The following is a 23,559-nucleotide window of genomic DNA, read 5'->3' on the forward strand; positions in this document are numbered from 1 at the left end:
AATACCAACTCTCTGTCCTCACCAAGAAGAGAGTCTGCATTCAAGCTTGTGTCTCTGCGGCATCTAACAACTCGGCCGAACTCTTTAAAATCTGCAAGGCGCTAGCCAACCCTGCTGCAATCTCTACCCCTCCTGTTGCCTCCCAGGTTCTTTACCTCTCACTTCATTTAAAAAACCCAGGACATCCTGTCCACCCTCTCCATCCACATCCCTCCTCTCCCCTCTCCATCTGTGCTTGCTGACCCTCCTTTAGCCACCCCCCCACCATCCTTCTTGTCCTTTCCTCTTTTCTCCCCTGACGAGGTCGCTAGACAAGTCCGATCTATGAAAGCCTCATCAAAACAGGTTCATCCCTGTTCCTCTAAAACCATCAAGGACCGCATCGACACCCTCGCTCCGGCTCTTGCTGATTTTTGCAACCACTTCTTTGCCTCAGAATCCTTCCCCTCCCCTCTGAAGCACTCCTTTGTGCATCCTCTTCTCAAGAAACCCACAGCTGATCCTCCTTGTCCAGCTAACTATCGCCCAATTTCCATTGCTCCCTTTCTGGGCAAACTCCTGGAAAAGTTGGCCATCTCTCAGCTTAACCTTCATTCCAATTCTGTTGGCTGTCTCCATGACCACCAGTCTGGCTTCAGAGCTGCCAAAAGCACGGAAACTGCTCTCCTGATCATCCGTGAAGATCTGCTCTCCAACCTTGACTCTAACATTCCCTCTGTCCTCATCCTCCTCGATCTCTCTTCTGCCTTCGACACCGTCAACCATACCATCATGCTCAACCGTCTCTGTGAAAACCTGGGTATCACTGATCAGGCTCTAGCCTGGCGACCGCTTTCCTCTCAGATCAACCCTTTCAGGTCCAACTTGGGTCCTTCCTTTCATCTATCTTCCTCTCTACCTGTGGTGTTCCCCAGGGGTCTAACCTCTGGCCCTGGCTTTTCAACCAATACCTGGTAACTCTCGCCCCCTGCATTGCCACTTTCTGCTCATATTTCCATTACTACGCTGACACTCAACTCATTTTCAGGCTGCCCTCTGCCACCTCCTCTCCCTCTCTCATCTCTGACTGCCTAACTGCCATTCAAGATTGGTGTGCCGCCAATGATCTTTGACTGAATGCCAGCAAGACGGAGATCCTCCTCATCGGCACTCTTTCACCATCCTTTCCCCTCACTCTCTGGCCGGCCTCGCTTGTCCCTCCTCCTACCCCCACCTGCGAGGCTAAGAACCTTGGGGTCATCTTTGACTCCACCCTTTCCTTCTCCGCCCACATCTCTGAGGTCTCTAAAAAGTCAAATTTCCTACTGCACCTCCTCAGAGGTACTCTGCCTTTTCTCTCCTTCCCCCAGAAGCTCATGGTATCCTGATTAACTGGCAGTGGGGCAGGTAAACCAGATCTGCATCCACAAAGACACCATAGGTTCAATATCCTAACATTTAATTGCGATTCTCCAATCTGTAACATATCATTGAAGTTAGTCCCAGTTACCTATTTTTTGTTATCTTGCGGCCTGGGCACCAGCCTCTGAAGACAGTTTACTTTCAGCCCATGTTGTTAACCTTATGTGAGACATCGCACCATCTGTAAGGGACTCTATCAGCTCACTCGCTTGTCAACCCCAGGTATAACCATGACCAATTACTCAATACGTTCAGGGCACAATCAACACAACAAATTCAACAACCCCAGAGCACTCCGAATGAATCTCAAGTAACAACCACGCAAAAATGGCTCTACACATTTAGGGTGCAATCAACAGTATGGATTTTCAAAACACGAGTACAAATAGGGGGCTCAGTAAACCTAGGATGCAATCAACACACAGGAGCAAAAATTCCAGGGCACGAACAATTATACCATGTATTGCAGGAAACAATTAACAAAAACTCAATAAACAGTGATCAGCCGATAGCCCGACTTACTACACGAACCCAGGGTGCAGCCCCTGCAACTTCTCCAGGCACTACCAATCCCACACCTGAAGTTGAGGATACACAACCAACCACAAACACAAATATTCCATTGGCACTCACTGTGGAAAGTGGGAAGACAGCGCCATTTCTTTCCTCCGGCTCAGTGATTAGTTCAAACCGCCCTGCGCAGCCCACTTCGAGGATGGTGAGGGGTAGATCCAACGGATCCCTCGGTGGGAGCTCTGCAAGGAGGGAATACAATGAACACGTTTCTAGAAGATGGATCCTGAGTGTGGAACTGGCAACGCGAAAAACTTTTAGGGGAGCAGAGAGGGTGTGGGGGGCAACGTTCGTTCTCTCTCCGACATATGGAGCTATGACAATGGGGAGAAATTAGTATATTTTAAAGTGGAATCTAGTCTCTGCCGTCTGTGTTCTAACACACCGGATTCATCGATTGCCCTATTGAGTAGGTGGGCATACGGCCTCTCTAAATAGGGTACCCACCTTTCTTCTTACATGGGAATCTGATCGGCCCATAATTTGTTTTAGTAATACATTCAGTATAGCAGGTACCTTTGCCTGTAACGTTTATGAAAGCTTCCCCTCCCATGCATTTGGACATTCTTGAGTTGCCCACCTTGTGTAGATCTTTATTGCCATATCCATTCATTCCATTACCCCTACCACTTGCATAGTCCGTTCCACATTAGGCTTTATATTGCACACCCTGCATTGGCATTTAGCTCCCTGTGCATTGCCCCGTTTAATAACCCTTTTCATTTTCATTGTATTTCCCCCACGTTCGTATTGAACACTTTGAATGAATTCCCCACAGCCCGTTTATTGTACCACCTGCTTTGTAATGTTTTTTCCACTGGCTCTATTTTAAGGCCCATCATTTGAATGCCTCCAAGATTTTTGTCATTCTTGCATTGACCCCCGCTGTATCTGCTTGGCACCCCCCAACCAACTATGCCCCAGCAAGTTCTCACTCAGTCGCTCCAGCTCCATTCGCCCCTCTTCACTGTATTACATGGCACAAAGTTGCAGCTGACCCGGAAGCGTTCCTGGAAACGGTACCGGAGCAATCTTTGCGGGGCGGAAATGGATTTGGAAATTTAGACGTTCTGAGGTGAACAGAGCAGTTGCCATCTTGGAACAGGGTGGTGCAAGTACAGTAAGGAAAGAAAGTGGTTATTTCGAGAAAGTCTGTCAAAAAAAAGCGGCGGCGGTCTTGAAGGAGAATGCCTTCTTCTTTAGTGGCCAAAAAAAGGATTTCGGAAAAATGCAGAGATCCTTAGTTTAAGTCAAAACATGAATTTTACTTTTGAAACGACTCACTATTTTTTATTGGAGAAGATATATGAAACCGTGTTTTTATTTTGAAAAATACGGTTTGATTTAATTAAATGTGTGTATTTATATACATTCCGTGATGGCCGCTACTGTGGAGCACCGTTACCGCCTGCGTTGGGGGCGCACTGGCTCGGTCAGTCTCTATGTCCAGCGGCCACATCTGTTGCTAGGTGCCCGATTCCAGAAGTGGCAGGCAAGATTCAGAACCCGTGCGTCATAATTTCGCGTGTTTAGTGTCTGATTACATTGGAGAGAGGGCTTCCCGCAGTAGCAGCATCTGCAGCGGAAAGGTGAGTGTTAAGGTGCAGGCAAACAAGAAAGATAAGGGCAAAGCAGTGCAGACAGATGGAAAAGCAAAAGAGCAAGGCATTGGAAGAGGAGAGTGATTCCTCAACATTCCCTTATTTGCAGTTGTCGACCTCCTAGGACTGATGTTGTCTCTCTCATAAGGCGGAGAGTTCAATGGGATCATCCCTCATAGTAAACTTCATGCGCGTTCAAAACAATGGTGTACGTCCAGTGGCACCACCCTACAAAAACATCTGCGTTCACGTGACTCCGAGAGTCAACAGTTTGAGATGTATGTGCTTGTTAAAGAAGGGGAGTGGAGAGGGGTGGCAGAGTCCCCAAACCTGACTGGGAACCAACAGGTAGAATACTTGAAGACGTCTGTAGAAGGAATAAACCACTGCGTATTATATTAAAATAAGACAGGAGCGGAGGAGAGAAGCAGTCGACATCCCCAATTCATCCTCCGAACATTTGATTTTCACACGGGTCTCGCTCGCAGGAGAACCTGCGTGAACTATGTCTACTACACACTTCGCTTTTTTTTTCTTCTATTCAATACAACTTGGAAGAAAACATTTTATTAGCACAGTATGTAATCTTTGTACCTCATTGGTGGACCCCCTTAAAACAAATCTTGTTCTTCCTCTGGTTTGTCATCGCCCTTCTGTTTCATCCTTGTCTTGTGCATTCCCAGTGCTGAGTCCCTCTACTTGTTTCTTATCATTAACCTGTTCATTCACTCTTGGCTCTTGCACCAGATCCAGCAACGGATCGCTGATTCTGCTCTCACCCACACCTTATACCTTGACCCATCGTAATCCTATTCATGTTTGCTCTATCCCAATTTTTCAAATGCACACAGATTCCAGTGCACTTGTTAATCCTTTTGGAACTTGAGCATCTTGACAATCCCTTTACTATTTTTCCAGGTAACTTTACTCTTACCCAATCCACTCCATATGTGCCAAGCATTCTTGCGCCTCGTCGGTATGCTTTTTTTTGGTGACTCTGTTTTATCCTTTACTCTTACTGACAAATCCCTCTGCATTTCCTCATTACACTTGTATTGTCTACCTTCATCTTTCATAGATCCCGGACACAACCTGTTGCATGGCAACCTCCCATGCATTTGCTGGAAATGCGTCACATTGGTTACATTGTGTGGTCTGGTATGGCAAAAAGCGAAATACCCTAACAACTCCCTCCTGAAGTTCCACTTATTTTGCATGCACATCTGTACTAGTTCTTTCAATCTTCTATTACATCTTTCAATCATCGCGTTTGATTGCTGATGGTATATATCTACCAAGTTATGTTCTCTTAAAAATTCCACCATTTCACTTGATTAAAATTGCACAATATTGTCCGGCTGCTTTTTTGTCCAGTGCTCCCTCGTCGGCAAATCCGTTTTCCTAAAACATCATAACACTCCTGGTATACACCTTTCTCATCGGTCGTACAACTAGCCACTTGGAATAGTAATCCATCACACCCACCAAATACTTGCAGTCTTCCGGTAACACCTGAAATGGTACTGCAATATCTATGCCAATTTTCTTCCATGCGCCTATGGGAAAATCAACCAGAATCGTGGGACTCATCCTTGTTCCTTTCACCTTGTCACTATTATGACAAGTAACAAACAACTTCACTACATTTTTTTTTTAAATTTCCGAATCTATCCTCAGCCACCAAAAGTCTGTTCTTATTTTCCTTTCTGTAGCTGATGCGCAACTTTAATTAGTTGTGTCCTTAATGACCTTGGAGGAATCAACACTTTACCTCTGACTACACATTAACCTTGAACACAAATTTCATCCAAATCTTCCACATCGAACTCCATTCTCCTCACAATCCTTTCCGGTGGCCTTCCATTGATAGAATACTCATTAACACCCCTCTTAGCCACCTGATTTCTGTACTTATTTGCTCCTCATTCCGATTCACTGGGATCATGGAGGTTCTGCTCATTGGTAACCTCAACGGGCTATCCGCCTGTACGTTGTCTCTACCAGGTATGTATTCTATCTGAAACTTGTACCCCTGTAGTTTAGTCACCAGCCTTTGCAATTTCTCTGATAAATGTATACCGTCACCTGGCGCCAAGACATGTATCGAGGGTTTGTGGTCTGTTTTTATCCTAAATTCCATTCCCCACAAGATCATCCTGAAATTCCCCACTGCCCAAGTACAGGCAAGAGCCTCTTTTTCTATCACTGATTACTTCCTGTGATATTTCTTGATGCATGCACCACTACTCGCAATTGACCCTTATCCTTTTGCAACATTGTTGCCCCCAAACCATATCTGCGTGCATCGACTCCTAACGCATATCATTTCCCACTCTTGTGGTAATGGCAATTTTATCTCCTTTTATTTCCTTTTAAAAAATGTTTCCTCTACTTCTATGCATTCAAACGCAATACCCTTTCTTGATCACGACTCCAAACTTGCATTTCTCAGCTTTTAGCATCATATTGCCAACACTTAATTCAGAGTTCCGTCTCCTACTTCCGGTAACTAAATATGTCGCCTTGAAATGCCACCACTCCATTTAAGCCTCTGAACAAATTATGCATGTACTTGCCAACCCAAATTGCATCCACTTAAACTGAAACAATCCATAAGGTTTTATGAAGGCAGTCAGTCGTTTTGAATTCTGATGACGTTTTACTTGATGACACGCCTTTGTCATATCCAAATTGCTGAATATCTTCGCTTTACTTAATAATGCTAACATTTCTTGTAAATCCGGCAATTGGCAATTTGTGACAATCAGCCACTGCACGTTTATTCACATTCCTCAAATCTATACGCATTCTTACCCTTCCATCTGATCTATATATTTTGGTTTTAAACCACAGGTGAACTCCATTCCACACTCTATAGGTTCAATTACCTACTTTGTAACCATTTCTTGTAATAGTAGATCTAATTCTTTCCGAACTGTAATTGGTACCTTGCGCGCCTTGCTTATCACCGGTACTGCACCATCTTTCAGTATTATCTCATACTCAAATTTACCAAACACACACAACTCCTTCTTGAATTCTTCATGAATTACTCCCTGTGCTTCTTGGTCCCCTATGCCCAGCACCTGTTCTTTCTCTCCAGGCTGTAATTTCATATGCAATTCACCCTGCTGAGTCCATCCCAGTTTGGGTGCTCTCTTGCTTGCCATATACACCTTAGCTTGTGTTTTTCTGCCTCTGTAGTCTATATCACAGAACACATACCCCAAAATATCAACCTTTCACCCTCCATATCTCCCTGTTTGAATATCGGGCCTGTACACTTTGCATTCCACATACACATCTTTAAAATCCAATATAATGTACTTGGAATACAAATCTGCCATAACTCTCTTGTGTCCATTTAAAAGTACAGTGCAGGAGGGCCACTCTCGCTCATCCAGTTCTGGTCCCTCCTTGACCATAAAAACCTAATCTGCTGCACCTCATCTCTCCAGTTCACATTGCCTTCTATATAATGTACTCGATTATTATGGCTCACGTAGAAAATGCGTGAAAAAATATCCCTTCCGTCCACAATTTGAATATTCCTTCTCCACTGCTGGACATTCTTTATTGTTTGCAAGATGATCTTCCTTGTTGCACTTCAATGTCTCCTGTCACTTCTAGGTTTGTGCATATATGAACTTTGTATGTCTCCTTCGCTCTTTTTTTTTCTTCTCCTTCTGACCCCAATAGCATGAAGATCCTTTTTATGTTCTCCTTCATGCACCTTGACACTCAGTTCTGATGCTTCAACACTCCTAGCAATCTCAATTGTTGTACGCAAATCCAGATTTGCTCTTGTCTATAGTGTCTCTCGTAATTTCTTAGTGCTCGTACGTAGTCATCAATGCTTTCCTGGAATAGAAATTGAATCATTCTAGTACAATGTTTGTCTTTTCTGCAAATCACACCACCAATCTTGTCATCCATACCATAAATAAGTCCTTATCAGACTCATCACGGCTTGGATGAAGGTGTTTTTTTAAGTCTTATTGTTTCCTCCACTATGAGTGTCTTCAATAACAACTTTTCAGAAGCTCTAATCTTTTCGAATACAACATGCCTTTAACACCATTATGCTCTTGCTAGCAGCGACATCAATGAAAAACATGGATTAAATATACAACTATTAAAATAACATCATCACCATGAGTTTCATATTAATATAAATTAATTTCAGGTGATCTAATAGCACATCAGGAAAAATTGTACGGCAAAACATGTTATGGTATTTGTAAATCGCCTTTTAGCTCTGAGTGCAGCTTGGTAGGTAATGTGTATATGTGGGTTTACAGCAGTCTGTAGTCTGACTGTAGCGCACAGTAATAAGGACATTTTGAGTGTCCTAATGCTGTCCAGTAATTTTAGCAATAGGCACAAGCCACGTGTGTTGTGTTCCGTGAGGCTACATGTGTGGCTAGCCTTGGTTGTATAGGATTAAAACATTTGCAAAACGGTTAGGTGGCATGGAGGCACTCAAGACTTCTGCTACCATGTCCTGCTCTTGTACTGAAATACAGTCCCAGCTCCTGTAACTTGAATATATATTTATTCATCTATGCTACCCTGATCATCATTGACTCGCACGTGCCTCCAGATCTCGTTCTGTTTGATGAAATGTCATCATCTACCCCGAGTGCATCTTCCACATCGATTCCAGGTGGACCCATCCTCAATGCCTTACAATTGCAGGCTCCTCTTCACATTTTGACATAACATACTCTAGTAATCTACAGCCACAGTGGGTGAAATAATGTTACAAGTTTTTGGATGATGTCTGTATTCCTGCTCTATATATGGCAAAGGAGAGGCACAGAGGACCCCAGCCAAGATTAGCTATTTGGTAAAACATGGCCGAGAAATCAAGGCCTAGCTCTCAGGAGGTGATGCAGGCAGGTTCTTAAGTACAGTGTAGTCCCCAAGCACCCACAAAGAAATGTCCACACACTATTTTAATGAAAACAGTCTTTATATAATTAAGGTTCAAGGTTAGGTTATATACACAATCACAATAACTCACTGTGTGCTCAGTTAATCTACAATGACAAATATATACACCATTCTACGTGGTACCACAATTACTATCAGATTTCATTAAAGTGCATCAACTGGAATTAGTTTAACTGTCACATAAATCATGTAATAAAGAGAACCAACTATAGACATAGCAGGAAAGCAGCTGGTTAGAACAATTAACAGAATACTGAGCCCCTACCACGAGGCACAATTCTGTATGAGGATCCCCCCACCTGGGCAACCTGTAAATAAAGATATAATCTTACAAGCCATATTGTTCACAAGAGTCTTATTTCCCTCTAAATAGTTCTACAACCCCAATGTACCTGGAATACCAGGGTTCGACATCGGGTCGTCGACGGATCCTTCTTGAGCGGCTGGTTCCTTTTAAGGCAGGCGCCACGGATTGCCGAGATCCCACGAGGAAAAAGGGTGAACACTGTCGTTGCATCAGCAGCTTCGGTTCTTCAAGTCCTCGTTGACGATCGGTCGAAAACGGTCCTGCAAGCAGAGGCGTGCGGTGCAACCCGACGAAGATTGTTTGTTGCCGCAAGGAGTCAATGAAGAACTTCGGCCCAGCAAGGCCGTCGAGTCGTCAGCGTCTCTGCGGTCTTCAGATGGCGGGAAACTCAGGGAATTCTCCTCGTTCGTCAGCAGCCTTGACTTTCTCTGGCAGGACGACAACGGTCGTGAGGATGAGCAAGGGAGTCCTTGGATCAACGTTCTTCGGCATAGGAGCACTGCGGCTCCGTTCGTCGACAGCGGCTGTCGACGGTGATGGACTTCAATGTCCGGGCACGTCTCTTTGTGGTTCCGCGGCAGTCCCCGTCTCCGGTTGTCACCCTTTCGTAGGTCTGTCTACCAGGGAGCTTTGGCAAAGATCAGCTGGTGCATGATGGTCCCTCGTAGCTCGGGAAGAGGTCTCCTAGCAAGGTCCTCTCTTGGATCAGTTCCTTGAAGGCACAGCAGCTTTCAGATTAGCGAAGGATAGCAGCAGCAGTTCTTCTTCTTCCAGTGGACTTCAAAGTTAAGCATCAGTTTCAACTTCAGCTTCTGAATGACTTCTAGCAGTGAGAGGCCCCCAGATATACTGTTGATCTCCCATTCACTCTGCGGGGTCACACTCTGGCTGCCTGAATGCCCTTCTGTATGATTGGTTGCCTATCGGCTTACAGTGCATTCAGGCCATTCTTATCCATCCAGACACTCGTAACACAGAATGTGGATTCAGGCAAGCACTCTGCCATTCAGCACTATGCACTGCATTCATACCAGTTTCGGGCAGGGCTGTCTCGGTCATTGTGTCAAACACCAGATACTAGACGCCCATAACATGAAATGCGTATACGTCACACACTCCATTCATCCAGGTCCCACCCCACGGGCGTACCCACAACATGCAATCATTGGGAAGGCTCCAGCCAGTCTGGCCTGGACTTCCCCACAACACCATATATGGAACTTCCACCCAACAGCCAGTCAGGGTGAAGGGACAGAGACGGGGCTTCCCGGGACTTCGAGAAAAGTAAGGTAACGGGCGATAGAAAGCAAGAGGCCACGGGGGCCATCTTGTCTCCATCAGGATTCCACTGATTCCAATGACGGGGCCTGGGCATCCCAAAATGGAGGATGCGCAGGGTACCTGTCATTTGAGCACAGAGCTGCCACCAGCCCATACCCTGCTCTGTGGGCCTTACACAGGTGCCCAATAACGTACACTAGGAGTACAGGGTTGTACTCCCACCCATGGGTGCCAAAAGGGTACCCCAAGAGTCTGTTCAACAAAACTAAAAGAGGAAGAGCCGCACCGCGAGGAGTCCCACATGAACTCCTGCGTGGAAAACAAGACAGAACATACATGATGAAACAATAAAGGACAAGGATACAGAGGCCCTGTACCTCCTATGCATTTCCAGCATCACAGTGGTCCTGCAAGATGATAAACACACAAGGCATGTGATAAAACGCTCTGTTTGCACAACAGAGTGTGACATCATATAGGAACTTCCAGAAGATTCCACTGATAATTTTTGAGTTTCGAAAGGCAGTCCAAAACACGTTTTCCACCTCATAAAAACGTTAACGATTGGTGCCACATCTTTGACACCATAGCACAGGCAAAATGAGAAACACTTAAAGCACTTCTTTTCGCAGAACATATAGAAAAATCTTGCACTGTAGCCCGAAAAAGTGATAGAAAAAGATGCCCAGGCAAAAGCAAGGGATAAGACAAAGGTAACTCGCCATTTGCCGATGCTAGTGTACCAAGTAAATTTGACACCAAAATGCATCAAACTATCCGGATGAGCATGCTAACAATGTGGATATGATTTTCCTCATGACAGTGTTTATCCAGCCTTCGGACATAAGTTCGACGCATGTAGTCACAAGAAACATTTCAATTCAATCTGCAGAGTGTCTAAAGCACCTCAGCAATCCCTGAATGATAGTCGCTCCTTACGGCGAGCCCATCTTTGCCCAGGAGATCTGTAAATGCAAGCATTAACCTGAATGCACCCACAGCCCTTCTGATCGCAGCAGCTAATGAAAACCCCCAAATCGAAATTTGGCTGCATTTGCATCATGAGACGGTCATCCTCCAGTAATGAGCGATAAACGGGCCATGCATTCTCTCTGGGAAACCCAGCGGCTACTGAACACAGCCCTGTTCTAATGTTACAAGTAAATGACAATACACTTACATTTTTTATTGACACTGGTGCCACGATAAATGTGTTATTTAAAAAATAATATGCATCTTTGTCCAGGGTACCCAAGCTGCAACCAGTCACCATAGTTATTTACTCTGCCAGACCCACCTCTGCTCTCCCTTGAATCAGTGCCTTCACTTTTACCTTCAAGTGCAAAATGTTGCCAGAATTGACGTTCCCATTATTTGCACGAAGATTAAGGGGGTATTCATTCATATCTTCTACTGTCTAATGACATCTCGCACCACAGACAGACGTGATCGCCAAGCTTTTTCCTTCACTATGTCGAGGACAGGGTAAACTTGAGAATAAAACCGATTAAACAAATTCCCAGAAATCACTCAAACCATGCAATTGAATACCATTTCTCATTTATTTTTCGTGTAGATGAATCATTTCACACATGAACCACATTAACTTTTTACCCTTCTGAATTGTGCACATCTTCCAAGGAAACTATATCTTTCCTTGCTTACAAAACTGCAATCGGGTGTTCACCTGTTATTTGACGCACAAATGAATGAATCTCTGCCAGCTGACAGCTACATGCATCGCTGCCAAAAAAAAATGAATCATTCTGTCAGCTAACAAATACATTATTGCTGCCAACACATGTTTTGCTTAGTGGTCTACAAAATAGTTGTGTGGATTCTAGTGAGCTTCTTCAGGGCATTTTGAATTTGTCACAAATATACTACAAGTAATTTTAACTGCTTTTCCTTTCTACTAAGCTACCACAGGGCCTCTTTCATGTTGTGTTTCATATTTTCTTCATACTGTTAAAATGTATCCAAATGGCATGAGACATGATAACCACGTCTTGTTTGGCGTTCAGTGGCAAGACTAGACAAATAAAGCTGCACATCAGTGAATCACTAAAACACATTGTCCAACACTAAGAAGCATTCGAAATGAGGCACAGGCTCTGCTAGATCAGAGCATTATAGAACCTGCCAAAGGACCCAGGCCATGAGTCTCGAAGATCATACCCATCCCCGAGAAACGGTTGCATTCCTCATTAGGATTTGCATTGTGCTATTGCACCTGTAGACACGCATGCCTGCCTTACTCTAACCTGGACTGTTTAATAATTTTGTGAGCACACTAATGAAGAGAGCTATAACGCTTGCTGAGGCAGCCGCTGAATTGTGCCTTCAAATGTTTTGCTCTATAGGGTGCAGAGGCGTTACTAGGGGGGTGGGCTGAGGGGACTATAGCCCTGGGTCTTTTGGTTGTAGCCCTGGATAGAAGCTCGGGTGCTACAACCAAAATGCTAGCTAGCCCCGAGTCCCGCCAGTCCTGAAATTAGCTTAGCCCCTGATCTTTTCCAGACCTAGCAACACCCCTGCTAGGGCGACACTCTCTTCACCCTCTACTCTTGTACCATATCTCTTAAGTAGTTAGGGAATTTCTCTGTAGTTTTAAATCTTCTGTTATAGTTTCCTTACTTGGAATGTCTTTAGGTTTTCCTCGATCTGTGCTCAAAGGGGACATATTAACGTGTCTCAGAACAGACAATTTATGAATGCAGAATAACACCCATCACCGCTGAGCCATAGTCTGCATGCCTGAGATGATGGACAATAACAAAAACGGATCTACATTGATACTAAGCACAGACCACCCGATTACTGAGAATATTGACAGTGCCCATTGCAGTGCACTCTCCACAGTCATTTGTTTGCCAACACCAACGGAACTAACAATTCCATAGAAAGGAACAGAAATAATATTGGACTATGAAACGCTGTGTAACAAGACGGACTAACAGCAGAGAAAAATACATCTTTACTATTGAATGCCCTGGGCCCTGAAGGACAACGGAAATTACAATAGATTCCTCTGCTTACAGCTGAACAAGGAGGGTGAAGAGAACAATTACCAGGTAGCATTAAATCAATTGGATAATTATGATATGCCTAAACTAGTATTTGCATCAATAGATACAATTTTTATACAAGGCGGCAAGCACCGAATAAGAGTATAGAGGAGTTTGTCTCCATGTTATGCTCCAGCAATATCCTGCAAGTTTGTGACCAGCATGGGTGCTGATTAACTGATTAGGGATCAAATCATTATCCAAACAAACCATCCTACCACGCAGGAGAGGCTCTGGATCTGGGAATCTTACACTAGAAGAAACCATAGCTATATTCACAACAGGAGAACACACGCTGTTGTGTTAGAAACCATCAGTGAAAAGAAACATTTGGCTGATAAACAATTTAGCAATGCAACGAGTTCCCGAGAAATTGCACAAGTAAACATAATAAAAAAGAAACCTGAACTCGGGTGTGGGGGCGGGGGGCTTGAATGAGAATCTGAAGACAAAGGGGACAAAAAGAAATTCGGAATGGTATTCCACCATTACATCACAGGCCCAGTTCCTCAAAGCACAATCTTTTTTACACATTTTGCCGCAATGTAGATCGGGGGCGAAAGTGGGAGAGGGATTGGGTTAGGATATTAATTAAGGGGTTTGGAGACTGGGGGGGAGAGGAAGGGGTCCTCCTGCATTGATTTGCGGTGAAATGTGTTAAAACAGTGATCAAATGGACTTTGTGGATCACGTAGATCCTTTCATAAGTACACATACAAATGCTTCCTCTGTGGCAGACTGCTATTTTGCCTACTTGTGTAATGTTCTAGCAATCTAACAAAAGTGCTCCAATTGTGGAGTCTGAGGACATTTTGCTGCCGTTTGTCAAATGAAAAGGAGCGTTTCGTACATCCACGAAGAAGGCAGTTCTGATAAGAAACTTGTGATGGAGATCACAAATCAAACAGAAGACCACTCTGGCTTAAGGTGCCCAAGTTGTACATTGTGAGCTAATCGAAGTGATGGTACACCTCTCTTCTCTGTACTCTTATAACTGCTAAACAGAAGTGGGAAGAGACACAAAGCAGGGGTCTGACTGAGCAACTTAGGAAGTCGGATAGCCAGTGCAACAGATAAGATTTTGAGGTGGGAGTATTTTACGCATGCTTTTTCAAATTGGTGAGTAAATGCAATATCAAGAGAGTAAAAATGAGTTTTTTTCCTCTGCAAGAGAGTAAAACGTATCCAACACATACTATCGAATAGAATATTTTTTTAATCTCAATTTGCAGAGAGGTGATGGAAGTCTTTCTTGAAAGTAACAGCTTTAAAGTTTTACTGCGTTTGTTCCAAGTACATTTTTCTGGACAAATACAGTAAAACTTTAACACTGGCAGTTTCGGGGAAAGGCTTCCCTCGCCTCTCTGCCTAACAAAATGCAAGTGCGCACATATAGGGGTGCACCTAGGCTAAAATTTAGGCGGGGGCTAACCCTTCCAATGTTGGGAGGGGCACCAACTTCAGAGACGGTGGAGGAGTGGCAAACATACTTGTGTAGGAGCATCTAATTACATTACTCATTGTAATGAGACTATTAAAGTGCAGCTTCAATGTTACGTTCAGTTAACTCTCTCAATTTAAGTCTGCAACACCCACTTCTTGCAGATCCTGAAGGTCCTAGAAAGTGTGAAAATGGCAGCTGGAGTGCAATGAAAGATTCAATATCGTAGCATAACAGGACATTGCAGAGTGTGGGGCAGTTCTCTGGACGGCCGACGCAACTTCAGAGGCTGGGAGCAACAGGGGAGAAAATGTAATGTTGGTTCTACCACAGTCCGCTCTACTAGAATCTCTGGTGCGCTGACTGGCTGGTGAGACTGTCTGCCTGTCAAATCCAGTGTTATGAGACTGCGGGAGGGCCAGTGCTGCATAATGCAATTCTATATGCCCCATATAGAATTGCATTAGTGCTGCACTGTGATGTGCCTGTGTTAAACTGCTCACACACGTGTACTGGAACATTGGCTCTTCCTATAGGAAGGAGGGGCTCAGGGAGAAACTGTCACAGAGTGGCTTAATCCACCTGTTATTGATGTTCAAGCGTCTGCATCACCTGGATGATTTGCATATTCCACTTGTGAGGCTGCTAGGTCAGACTCATGGTAATTGCCAGACCTTTGAAGATATGCACTGTTACGCTCACCTGGCTCCCACAGGGGCGTCGATCTGAACTGGACAGCTGCGGTCTCCACCAATGTGACGCGTAGTGCCGAGATGACGGACTGGACTGGCCCACCTAGCTTCGTTTGCTTGGCCCGTAGGAATATTCTTCTGCAAATGGAGAAAGGGAATTAACCACCCGTGGAGTTGAGGGTTAACCCCCCCCCACTCCCACTGATCACCTTTAACGTCCCCTCTTTGAGTCTCACCTGATGGTTTGGAAAGATGAGCTCTCCATCCTGCATTGAGCGCAAGGGCGCGTAGATAACCAGTTGCGTCACTGGCTCGAAGGAATTGGTGAGTTCCAGAACAATATTGACTCTTGAGAGTCCCGGCAAGACGCCGTAAGTATGTAGTTCGTAAGAGTTCAAATGTCTGAATTTCACTCTGTCCGATTCCTTGCAGGTTGCAGCTTGACCCTAGCGAAGAGTTCCTCGTGGCAACCAGTAATATTCAGGTAAGGATTTGTATTATCCAACACAGTTCGATAAAATTATGACCATATGTAACCTGTTGCTTTCTCCCTTATTCAGGCGCTGAGAGGAAGTATGAAGTCTCGGGGAATAATGCCTCAGGCGGTAAAATCAGGTAAGTCTATTGTGGTGAGGAGGTTTCCCCTTGTTTTTCCCTTTGTTTCACCTTGCTGACCTTTTGTTTCCCCTTAGGGGCTGGGGTTCGGCGAGGATGCAGTGGAAGCTGCGCCGACCCGTGAAGAGGAATTGTACCCCCAGTGGTAAAATCAGGTAAGTCTATGGGGGGGTAACTAATATTGCCTCTGTGTATTCCCTTGGCTCACCTTGCTGTTCTAGTCTTCCCCTTAAGTGCCGGAGTGCGGCGGGAACATGCAGAAGGATGCGGTGGAATGTGAAAATGCTGCGAAGGCTGGTGATTTCAGCGCTGCAGCAGGCGAGGCGACGCGCATAAAATAACTTCTTTCTTCCAGCTCGAAGGCGCGATGGATCGGGAATTCAGGTAAGGATCAAAGGTATTGCTCTTGTTCTAACCTTTTCTCCTTCTTTCTCCCTTTTTCTAGGAGCTCCAGACTCGAGGCGGGCGTGGCAGAAGACTGGACGCAGACTTGCAGGCACGGTGAGCGTTACGCTGCTGGATGCAGAATAACGTGAAGCGTGTGCTGCTCTTCGGGCGTGGTTTAAATAGCCTCCAAAGTAGTCCCAGGTAAGTATTCCTCCCCAACCCCACCCGAGTAAAAAAAATAGTCCCTACGTAAAGTAGTCCCTTCCAAGCCTCTTTTGGCTTGGAGCTCTTGCAGCAGGTCTAGATCAGGTGAATTTGCAGCATGGTCTGCATCAGGTAAGTTTTAATCTATGAGCCTGGCGCCTATGGCGCCAGCACTGACTCTCCATATGAGCCTGGCGCCAGGACTGCACCCAAATAGCCCCTAGCAGGGGTTGTTGGGCTTGCTTAGAATAACTTGAAGCCTGCTTCCGCGGTTGCTGGACTTGTTCTGGGTCCCCGGGGTTAGGCATCATGACATGTACTCACTGTTAAAGTAAGCTGTAAATGCACATGATTGTGTGACTAATTGTGCTGCGCGGTGTTGCCGAGCTATGAATGGGTTTGCTAGGGTCACGCTTTATCACTGAAGATGGATAAATCATATTCAACTCAATGTTAATGTTAAAGGCTATTACTGTGCACTATCACCACTGGAGTGTTCCCCTGGCGGATCTGAATGGAAAAAGTGTAAGATGGGTTTGTAGGCTTGAGTGTGAAAAGTGCAAGAGAGCTGTGATGTGCATTTGGGAGCTTCAGTTCAGTTAATACCGTTCGCTGTGCTGTGTAGACCTCACGCAGGTCCCACCACCCAGAAGATGTATTTCCACAGTCTGCTAGAGACAGCACTAATATGTGAGGGACATGGACAATTGCGCAGGCTGCATTAGCCGCTGCAGAGCCCTGTCATTTATTCCATAGCTCTAAACATGTTTAGTGTTCTCCTTAAACAGTAGAACACTTTTTAGAGAGTTATGTCTGCTTGGGGGATGATCCCGTTAAAGAGTACCTGAAAGATTGGGCTTTTGTCGAGGCAAAATTAACATACCACATCCAAAATAAAAACATGTTATGTCCCTTCTCCTTGTATCGAACATGAATGGTAGCAATTAACCCCGTTCAGATTCAGCCAAATAAATCGAGGGCCATGCATGACATTGTTGGTACTTCCGTTTCAGGCCGGTCCCCTTCCCCAATCAAGCTCACCAGACAGAACCTGTGCATTTTGAAGAATTGATTTTAAAAAAGCAACCGCTTGCAGTGATTCCTGTGCTAAGCACATGCCCTTTCCACCATGCCCAAAAGTGTGCGTCCTACTCCTATTACAGTAATATGGCACAGCAGTTCACACAAAGATAGCATTTGCTAAACATGTGTTCCAGCGCCATCTACTGGAAAGAAAGAATAGGGGAATTCTCAAAAAAGTACTGTGGCCAACCTGCGTAAATGGTACGGAAATAAAAATAAAATGTGGCGTTTTTATATCATTTTACTGTGTAAAAAGTCCCTATACGCTCCTTATCTGGAGGGCTGCGGATAGCAGAGTCCCCAGAGGTTTCGAAGGATCAGGTTATATATTGGAGAGGTTTCAAGCATTCGTGGAATTCAAGCAAATGCAGGCGATATCGAGAATATGGTGCCAACAAGCGTTCCCATAGCCAACAGTGTTGGCCTTTGTGTAAGCATGGGAAAGTACTATCCAACCATAAGACTACAGCAGCTTGAAATTTGAGCATATGTTAGCTCTGCATGGCAAATGCTATCAATAATCCAACACCGGTGGCTTTGCCAATGCCTTCTGTTAACAGGACTTCAGATGCAAGGAAACATGTACTGCTTATAAATCAAGTGGTTAAAGGCACTGCACTCTTGGTTAAGATATTTAATTACACTAGTAGTGTATTTATAGATGCAATAAAGCCATTAACTTTCTGAAGACTTTTTCGAAATAACACTCACCATCTATGTTATGGGGGTGTTGCAAGAAAATGCCACCTGCAGTGCCGAGTAGGTCGTTTCAGCAAAAAAGCTGCACATGCATAGCGCCACTTATTGCCCATCAATGGAATTTCACCTACAGATCAGAGACACAGTAATCATTATTTTATTGTATTTGGTTATTTATATAGCGCTCTTTCTCCGTTTGTATGGCCTCAATGCGATTTGTGGTTGGAATGCCCTCTGTGACCATAGTTGATGTGGTGGAGGTTCTAAGAGTTTTAGATTAAGAGATGCTTGTGTGCATTTTCGCCGGTAGCCCAAACGTCAGGCACTTGGGTGGGTGCTGTTGGTGGTTTGCGATAGACTGCTATTGTTGAAGATTCGATGTGTGGCCAGCTATACCACATTTTCTTTTCGTTGGTAGTCTCTGTATGCTAGTGGCAGAGGTGTTGAGGTACTTCAGGTGTTTCAGGGTGGACGATTATGGTATGCAAATTATCTGAAAAGCTTGCTTTTTGTTTCATCTGAGGAAATTATGGAGGGTAGCTCATATAAGAACTATCTTGACTGTCGCTCCATCCCGCATACTAGTCCCGACGACTGTGAATCGCTATGGATTAAGATCAAGACCACAGAGAACACATCTTTAAATCTGTTAACTCTCTATAGACCCCCTAGAGATGAAACTCATTAATCATCCTGGGTGACTACAGCTATTGGGCTATGGACCCATTGGATAAACAGGGTCTCTCTTGTACGGATTCTCTGACCTCCCTAGGGCTTAGACAATGGGTGGAGGTGGCTACTCATGTAGGTGGGCATAGACTGGACTGGATGGTATTCCAAAACATACCCATTTCCCATCTGCAAGTTACCTTGTGCATGGTCTGATCATTTCCTAATCCATGCCACACTCGGTCTCCTCCCCACCCCCAGCTAAAATGAATACATTACCTCGAATTAACAAACTTACACGTAACTTCAAAAATGTTACCCCAGCCAATCTTTCAACTCACTAGGCATCTAGTCTGAAACCACTTTCTAGTATCTTTGAGTCTTCGTCTTTGGTGGCGCACCTTACCGCCTCCATTAAAAAAAGCCATTTCCGACCTGGCACAGTTGACGCGTAAAACTATCAAGCTTGAGGTACACCATAACACCTAGTTTTCTGATGATGTTATCTCCACCAGACAGGCAAAGGGGGCATGTGAAAGAGCCTGGCATAAGAACCCGAATGCCAACACCCTGCCACATTACAAACAAGCAGTGAAGGAATTCAGGACCGCGATTACCTCATCTAAATCCTCATATTATTCTCACATTCCACAGGAATAAAGGACTCTGCTTGTTGCCAGGAAATACATGATGCTTTCCTGGCTAAGCTCTCATCTCGCAGGAAAAGCATGAATAACATCTTGAATACGCAGTAATTCAATGTCCATCTGGCTTGCCCACAAGTCTTTCTAGATGATTCATGGAATTGTTTGCGTGAAAAACACAGAATTGCGCGCCTTTCTGACCGAAAATCCCCATACTTAAAACAGGGATTTTCGGACAGAAAGGCAAATAATTCCATGAATCAGGCTGTTTGTCTCCAACATTAATAATGGTCCATGCTTTAATTACTCTCATTACTCTGAGGAACAAGTCACTAAAATTATCTGTGACCTTAAACCCACCTCATGCCCGGGTGACTGCTGTCCAGTATATCTTTAAGGATGCACTTGAACTCTTAGCACCATTGATGACCAAGCTTATTAATCTTTCATTTGACATGGGTGTGGTCACCTCCTCTCTTAAAGAGGCTTGGATCACACCTCTTGCAAAAAAAGAAGCCAATTTAGACCCACATGTCACTGATAATTACCGCCTATCACGAATGTACCTTTTTGTGCTTAAGATCATGGAAAAACTAGCATATCTTCAACTACAAAGCATATTGAAGATCATAAGATTCTTGGCACACGACGATCCAGTTTCAGAGCTCAGCATGGGACGAAAACCATCATGCTGGACCTTAAATCCACCTTGGTGGATAATGGTCATCCCGCCCTGCTGATGCTTCTGGACCTCTCTGTGGCCTTCAATTTAGTGGACTACTCCCTCTTGGTGACACGCTTGGGTGAGGTTGCTCACTGTTCCACCCTTGCATCCCAGTGAATTTCCTCATTCCTCGAACTATCCTAATGTCTGTAGGAGAGGAAAGTTCCAACCCCGTTTCTGAAACATGCAGTGTCCCACAGGGCTCCTGTCTGTCCCCTACTCTATTTAATGTGTACATTCCATCCCTCTTAGACATGCTGTACAAAGTATGCCGATGAAACCCAGGTTGTTTTCCAGCTCAGTGGAAGGTATGAGCAGGACTATCTATAATGCCATTCAGGCTTGGATGGCAGGCAACTCGCTTGCTCTGAATTATAAAAAGACAAAGCTTCTAATCGTGGCATCCAGAGCCCGTCTTGGCAAATTAGCCCCAACTTATGCCAATTTCAGCATTGCTGGTAACATCATTCCAGTACTAAAAAAGGTCACAACACAGGGGGGTTGTATTAGATGAGGAATTATCCATGAGGCCACATGTTTCGATCATCCTGTGGCCTCATTACCAAGCAAATAAATTATATTCGCTCTTTCCTCTCTACTAACAACTGCACCTTGCTTGCTACTGCGCTGGACCAAGACTGACCCCTCTCAAGGATGCAACACCCAATCATATAACACTGGCAAGCCCTTGACAGTCTGAAGTTACTGCTTGATGGAGCTAGCTCAAAGATATCCTAGGGTGGTGGTATTTGAACCTTTTCATACTGAGACCCCCCCACTCAGGTAAAAATATTGATTCTGCCCCCCCACCTACCGCCCATAAGGGGTCCTAAAGGATGTCCAAGGGGGGCAAGGTGCTTTTCAACTGCTTATATTTTCTGTTAAAAGCAATAATCTTAATCCTTTTCAGATCAGTATCTGACATCTTAATCCCTTTTTAAAGTGTTGCGCCTCCCTGGTCATTCCTTGCCCCCCCACACCTTAGTGGGCAAGCCTCCAAGTTTGAAGACCACTGTCCTAGGGGAATGGGGTTTGGATTGAGTGGATATGGAGCTAGGGATTAGCATGGCCTTGGGTGGTCAACAACACACACAGGCTGCGTGTTGCACCTCATATTTCATCTCTCCTATTTTCCGTTTTCGTGACCATAGTTTTGGCTCATAGGCAACGATTTATAGCCCCATAATAGACGAAACTAAATTTTAAAAAAAGCTGTCCACTTGCTTCCTATACCATTCCTCAGCCAGAGAAAGAGAATGGATATCCCAGAATCCTATGTATATTTATAAAGTGGATTGGAAAACTCACGCCACCTGTGTGGAATAACGGGCGCTTCTGATGTCAACGGAAGATAGTCCTGCAGGATCCTACCAAGGGGCTGCACAGTGTAAACTCTGAAAGCAAAGTTCATATGTTTGGATTAACAGGAATAACCAAATGACATGCAGAGAAAACAATGGTAAAGACTATGTGAAACAATTTACCATTCTTTAAAAGATTACTTGATGCATATGACTACACCTTTTTTATGTATACAGTTCAAATAACCTTCACATTTTTGTAGTAAAAAATAAAGCATAATAAACAAAGAAAAAATGTCATTGAACACATATCTATGGCATTTCCATGTGCCGATACTAAAACTATACATGTTTGTGTCAATAAGTTATTTCATGTCAGTGTCAAATTAATTACATATATTAAGATCACACCTATTAAAACTAATCAGTAAATCTCTGGTCTATCTAGCTTCCTGATTCACACACTTCTTTCCACATCGGAAATACTGCGATTTGCAATTGTTTACTGCCAGAGTTCAGTCAGTATCACCAGAAAGAGTTCAAAGCGGACCATGCGCTCGGCATTCAGTTAGTACATGTAGTGCAGATTCCTTTTTGTCCATAATGCCGCCTGAGCGGCATATTCTATTGTCCTCTATGAGGTTCTGTTCCACCCTGATAGTTCCAGCACTGGGAGCTCATTTAACATGAGAAGTAACCAGAATCATTGCAAAGCTGGTGATGGGCAAATTCTCAAATAAATTTGAGGGGATTTAAATGTATCTTCCAAGTACGGGATCACAGGGCTGTAACATTTTAATGTAGCCGTGTGTGCGTGTAGTTCCCTGTCCAATCCCAAGGTTAAATTTTAGGCAGAAACCCTTTATTAACAAAAATAAATCTTCATCCCAATCTGGCTTCCAGTCAATTTCCATGAGAGTCTTCTTGAATAAGGCAGCGACGCTACCTCTCCGGTGAACTGACTTTCTTTTCCCAACAGTTTTAACAGTGGGCAGGTGGGATGTGCACGTGACTTGATATGCAATAGGCAGCGTCATTTCAGTAACCTAGAAGTTAACGACCCTAGCCCCATTTTCAACCTGATTTAACTCTATGGCTCTCAGATACAGAAGATTTTGAAGTAGGAGTATTTTACTCCTTAATTTTGAAAGTTGGGAGTAAAATGGTTATTTAGAGAGTAAATGCATAAGTACTGTTCGCAATGGGAGTATTTTATAAGTGAGTAAAAATATGTTAAACTGTAAAACTGAAATATTCTTGCGAGAAATACTTTGTTGGACCAAGTTATTCATGCATATTGAACGATACATTTGACCTCTTCTGTAATTATAGTAGTTTCCTCCTGTGGCACTACATGCACTTCTGACCCAAACACATCCATGGAGTGGTTTAGATGAAAGCAGGAGCATAAGCTATGTGACCATTTCACATTTTTTAAAAATTTTATTTGTATTTTTTTTATTGGCAGTATGTTTACTCCTTATCTTTATTTTGGGAGTATTTGCCTATTTCTATGGAGTAAAAGTGGCCATTACACCCCTCATATGTAGGGCTGATGGCTCTACTGGGACCCAAACAGAGTAATGTTCCCTCTATTAGCTTTAACCATGATATATCCTCAAGGCCTCAAGCCCATATAAAATAGTTGGGCAGAAGCTTTGTTTATACAGGGCCGGTATTCCATGCAGGCTGTAGCCAGAGACCTGGTTGATGCATTTGCATATCATCAGCTTAGAGGTGACTGCTTTGAGCTTTTATCTAAAATGACTGCTGCGTTATCACCTGTAGTCGATAATTCACAACCCAAATATTGGAATTGTTCCCCGAATTCAATTTGTGTGAAATGCATCAATTTGGTTTTACCATAGTTTATTTTTAAGCCATGGTCCATTGCATATTTCTCAACCAAATTC

At 44.1% G+C, this 23,559-nt stretch overlaps 2 protein-coding genes across 2 annotated transcripts in view; one reads left to right on the forward strand and one right to left on the reverse strand.

The window, feature by feature from the left end:
• Positions 1–2,997, reverse strand: part of SKIC2 (SKI2 subunit of superkiller complex) — a 403,793-nt gene extending 400,796 nt beyond the window's left edge. Inside the window, exons 1-2 of the mRNA XM_069635003.1 lie at positions 2,910–2,997; positions 2,035–2,156 (exon numbers count right to left, since the gene is read on the reverse strand). Of these exons, the coding sequence (XP_069491104.1) occupies positions 2,035–2,156; positions 2,910–2,928 (141 nt within the window). The 5' untranslated portion in view covers positions 2,929–2,997. The remainder of the gene's footprint in view (positions 1–2,034; positions 2,157–2,909) is intronic.
• Positions 2,998–3,363: 366 nt separating this feature from the next.
• Positions 3,364–23,559, forward strand: part of NELFE (negative elongation factor complex member E) — a 317,928-nt gene continuing 297,732 nt past the window's right edge. The window contains exon 1 of the mRNA XM_069635004.1: positions 3,364–3,563. The gene's annotated coding sequence lies outside the window, so the exon portion shown is untranslated. The remainder of the gene's footprint in view (positions 3,564–23,559) is intronic.

Source organism: Ambystoma mexicanum, chromosome 13, assembly GCF_040938575.1.
Source record: "Ambystoma mexicanum isolate Mex_15411 chromosome 13, UKY_AmexF1_1, whole genome shotgun sequence".
Lineage (NCBI taxonomy): Eukaryota > Metazoa > Chordata > Amphibia > Caudata > Ambystomatidae > Ambystoma > Ambystoma mexicanum.